The sequence below is a fragment of the Sesamum indicum genome, unplaced genomic scaffold (assembly GCF_000512975.1).
Source record: "Sesamum indicum cultivar Zhongzhi No. 13 unplaced genomic scaffold, S_indicum_v1.0 scaffold00832, whole genome shotgun sequence".
Taxonomy (NCBI): Eukaryota; Viridiplantae; Streptophyta; class Magnoliopsida; order Lamiales; family Pedaliaceae; genus Sesamum; species Sesamum indicum.
This window is the reverse complement of record NW_011628633.1, coordinates 1-3063: the sequence shown is the minus strand read 5'-3', so window position 1 is coordinate 3063 and position 3063 is coordinate 1. Positions and strand designations below refer to the sequence as shown.

At 39.6% G+C, this 3063-nt stretch overlaps 2 protein-coding genes across 3 annotated transcripts; both read left to right on the top strand.

Annotated features, from left to right (window-relative positions):
* Window positions 1–192: 192 nt before the first annotated feature.
* LOC110011492 (dnaJ homolog subfamily C GRV2-like) lies at window positions 193–1123 on the top strand. Of its 2 annotated transcripts, XM_020691659.1 has the most exons (3): window positions 193–556; window positions 667–798; window positions 872–1123. In XM_020691659.1, exons 1-3 carry the CDS (start codon window positions 422–424, stop codon window positions 917–919), a joined length of 315 nt encoding a protein of 104 aa, XP_020547318.1. In that variant the 5' UTR covers window positions 193–421; the 3' UTR covers window positions 920–1123. The 2 variants fall into 2 exon arrangements, with proteins under 2 accessions (XP_020547318.1, XP_020547317.1); XM_020691658.1 differs by having other exon boundaries at window positions 194–556; window positions 667–1115.
* LOC105180339 (dnaJ homolog subfamily C GRV2-like) lies at window positions 1075–2620 on the top strand. The gene is made up of 5 exons (XM_020691660.1): window positions 1075–1114; window positions 1198–1241; window positions 1367–1491; window positions 1831–1954; window positions 2522–2620. Exons 1-5 carry the CDS (start codon window positions 1075–1077, stop codon window positions 2534–2536), a joined length of 348 nt encoding a protein of 115 aa, XP_020547319.1. The 3' UTR covers window positions 2537–2620.
* Window positions 2621–3063: the final 443 nt, after the last annotated feature.

Below are 3063 nucleotides of genomic sequence, written 5' to 3'. Positions count from 1 at the left end.
ATTACAGTTGCTTCACTCATCTCCCAGCTGCCGTGAAGGAGCTTTGCATGTTCTGCCTTAGCAAGCACGCCAGAGCTAGCTTGGGCAGCTGCAAAGCATGGAGGGTTGGTTTTCATTCTTGAAGTTCTCTTGCCAATACTAGGTATGCTGATCTCATAGATAGCGGTTTCTTAAGAATTCTATCTTGCGCTCTAAAATGGAAATTTTGTGTAGAAGAGATTCCGTTGCAGCAAAGAGCCGCAGCAGCTTCGCTATTAGGGAAGCTTGTTGGCCAGACTATGCATGGGCCTAGAGTGGCGATAAGTCTGGCAAGATTTCTGCCTGATTTCCTTGTCTCGGTAATCAGGGATGGTCCTGGTGAAGCAGTTGTGATTGCTCTTGAACAAACAACAAAACTCCTGAACTAGTCTGGACTCCAGCAATGGCTGCATCGTTGTCTGCACAAATAGCAACTATGGCTTCGGATCTGTACCGTGAACAGGTGAAAGGACGTGTTGTTGATTGGGATGTACCTGAGCAGGCCTCTGGCCAACAGGAGATGAGAAATGAACCTCAGGTATAACTGCTGTGTGCTGCAGATGTACTCTTTTGTTTTTGATTGATTACATGGATGTTCTAAAGAACGCTAATTCTGTTTAATGACTTACATCATGTATTGCTGTCTAGGTTGGAGGGATCTATGTTAGGTTATTCCTGAAAGATCCCAAATTTCCACTTAGAAATCCCAAGAGATTTCTTGAAGGGCTGCTGGATCAGTACCTTACATCCGTTGCCGCCTCACAATATGATGGCCAAGCTGTTGACACTGAACTTCCTCTACTTCTTTCTGCTGCCCCGGTCTCTTTACTCAGGATGTACCCCGCTCTTGCAGATCATGTTGGATATCTTGGTTATGTGCCCAAACTTGTGTCTGCAGTAGCCCATGGAGCAAGCAGAGAAACAATAGCTTCAGAAACCTATGTATCTGAGGATGGTTCGTCGCAACAAAATTCACAAACTCCTCCGGAGCGAGTTCGCCTTAATTGTTTACGTGTTCTACATTAGCTTGCAGGTAGCACCACCTGTGCAGAAGCTATGGCAGCTACTAGTATTGGGACACCCCAGATATGCTGTGGTTTTAAGCAGCCCCCCTTTTTTCCCCTCCAAGAAAATATCATACAAAAGATGTGTTTATCTGATTAAACATCTGTTGCTAAGTTTGGTATTGTTCTGATGAGCTTTTTCTTCAGGTAGTTCCCCAGGTATGCTGTGGTTTTAAGCAGCCCCCCTTTTTTCCCCTCCAAGAAAATATCATACAAAAGATGTGTTTATCTGATTAAACATCTGTTGCTAAGTTTGGTATTGTTCTGATGAGCTTTTTCTTCAGGTAGTTCCACTTCTGATGAAGGCGATTGGTTGGCAAGGTGGAAGCATCCTAGCTCTTGAAACCTTAAAGCGTGTTGTAGTTGCAGGGAATCGAGCAAGAGATGCACTTGTTGCACAGGGTCTCAAGTGAGCATCAATATCTCTTTAGACCCTAAGTTGTAGAATTGTTATGCATGTGAAATGTGCAGACGTGGTTAATGAAACAACAATGCGCATAAATTCATCTGTGTTTTCATGATAAATTTTCTAAGATGGGTGCATAAGTAATGCAAATCATGCAATTAGTATTTATTAGACACAAAGTAATTTCGGCCCACAACGTGCAATTATCTGTCACCTGGGCTTAAGATATGGGTGGGTGATTGAGTCTGTTTTTAGAATATTATTGGGATATGCATCCTGATAAAACTACTGTTGCATGTTCTCTGTGTCATGCAATAGTAACATGGCATATAATTGTTGTAGGGTTGGTCTTGTGGAAGTTCTTCTTGGCCTTCTTGATTGGCGAGCTGGGGGAAGAAATGGGCTTTGTTCACAGATGAACTGGAATGAGTCAGAAGCAGCAATTGGCCGGGTTCTTCAAATTGAGGTCTGTACCATATCATGATTTGTGTGAACACATACTGCCTTTTCTGCATGGTTGTTTGGAAAATTCAGATGGTGCCTTTAGATTAAATGATAAATGGCTTTATATCCAAGTATAGAACATTTGCAATGAACTAACATAAAATGCCAGACCAACCTTGTGGGACAGAAGTGGTGCATAATTAGCAAAAGAAATTATGTTCTGAATTCATATGATAAGTTGCTCAAGGTGGTCTGAGTTCTATTTTGTTTAATTTCTCCAGAAATATATTTGTGTTTATAATCTCTTTGTGGTCATATTCCCTTTGCTGTGGGATCTTCCATGTTTCCTTCAAAAGGACAAGGTAAAACAATATGCACACCAAAATGAAAAGCTCTAAAAGGATTAGTAGTTTACACGTCCTTGTTAAAAGCTTTTCTTGAGGTATTGTGATTGTTTCGTGAGTTTTTTGATTAGCATGTGAGAATACTAAGTGAATAATGATTTATTTAGGCTTAAGAAAATTAAAGCTGCTGAGAAGATTTCTGTATCTTCGTTTCACATGTATCTTTGATCTGCTTTGCACTGTAGATGCAGGCTTATTAAGGAGTTCTTCCATACTCTCGCATAGGATGGGCAGGATAAGGTCAGCTAATAGTGGGGTCTAGTTTGGATCTAGGTAATAGAACCGCCAGGATAATAAATCATATGCTCTGAATTTGCGGGTTGATCAGGCATAGTGCATGAGTTTTAATACATTTAGTGGGTAATGTTGTGACACTGCAGATTATCAGGAAACATGGAGTGTAAATGAATTTTTGAAAAGCATGAATTGTTTTGAAATAATTTACATGCCAAATGTATGTGATACATGAATTAAATATTGAAAAGCATATTTTTTTGTAAAACTAATTTGCACACCAAGTATATGTGAAACACAATTGACAGATATGATGGTTTTTAGAATTCAATGGATCTTTTAGTAATTTAATATTCAGAAAAAGATGTCATTTTTTGTTGTAACGAATCTTCCAATAGACGTTATTGGTGATATTCCTTTTCTTTAGTCAGTTTGGGTAAGATTGAAAGTGATGAGCTCCAGCTCAAATATTGTTTTATTTGGTAATTTACTG

Excerpts from the sequence above, each read along its gene's own strand:
- LOC110011492 (XM_020691658.1), top strand. The coding sequence starts at position 422 with ATGGCTGCATCGTTGTCTGCACAAATAGCAACTATGGCTTCGGATCTG. Across the intron at positions 557-666 it reads AGATGAGAAATGAACCTCAG|GTTGGAGGGATCTATGTTAG; the intron begins GTATAACTGCTG and ends ATTGCTGTCTAG.
- LOC105180339 (XM_020691660.1), top strand. The coding sequence starts at position 1,075 with ATGGCAGCTACTAGTATTGGGACACCCCAGATATGCTGTG. Across the intron at positions 1,115-1,197 it reads GACACCCCAGATATGCTGTG|TTTGGTATTGTTCTGATGAG; the intron begins GTTTTAAGCAGC and ends TCTGTTGCTAAG. Across the intron at positions 1,242-1,366 it reads TTCTTCAGGTAGTTCCCCAG|GTAGTTCCACTTCTGATGAA; the intron begins GTATGCTGTGGT and ends CTTTTTCTTCAG.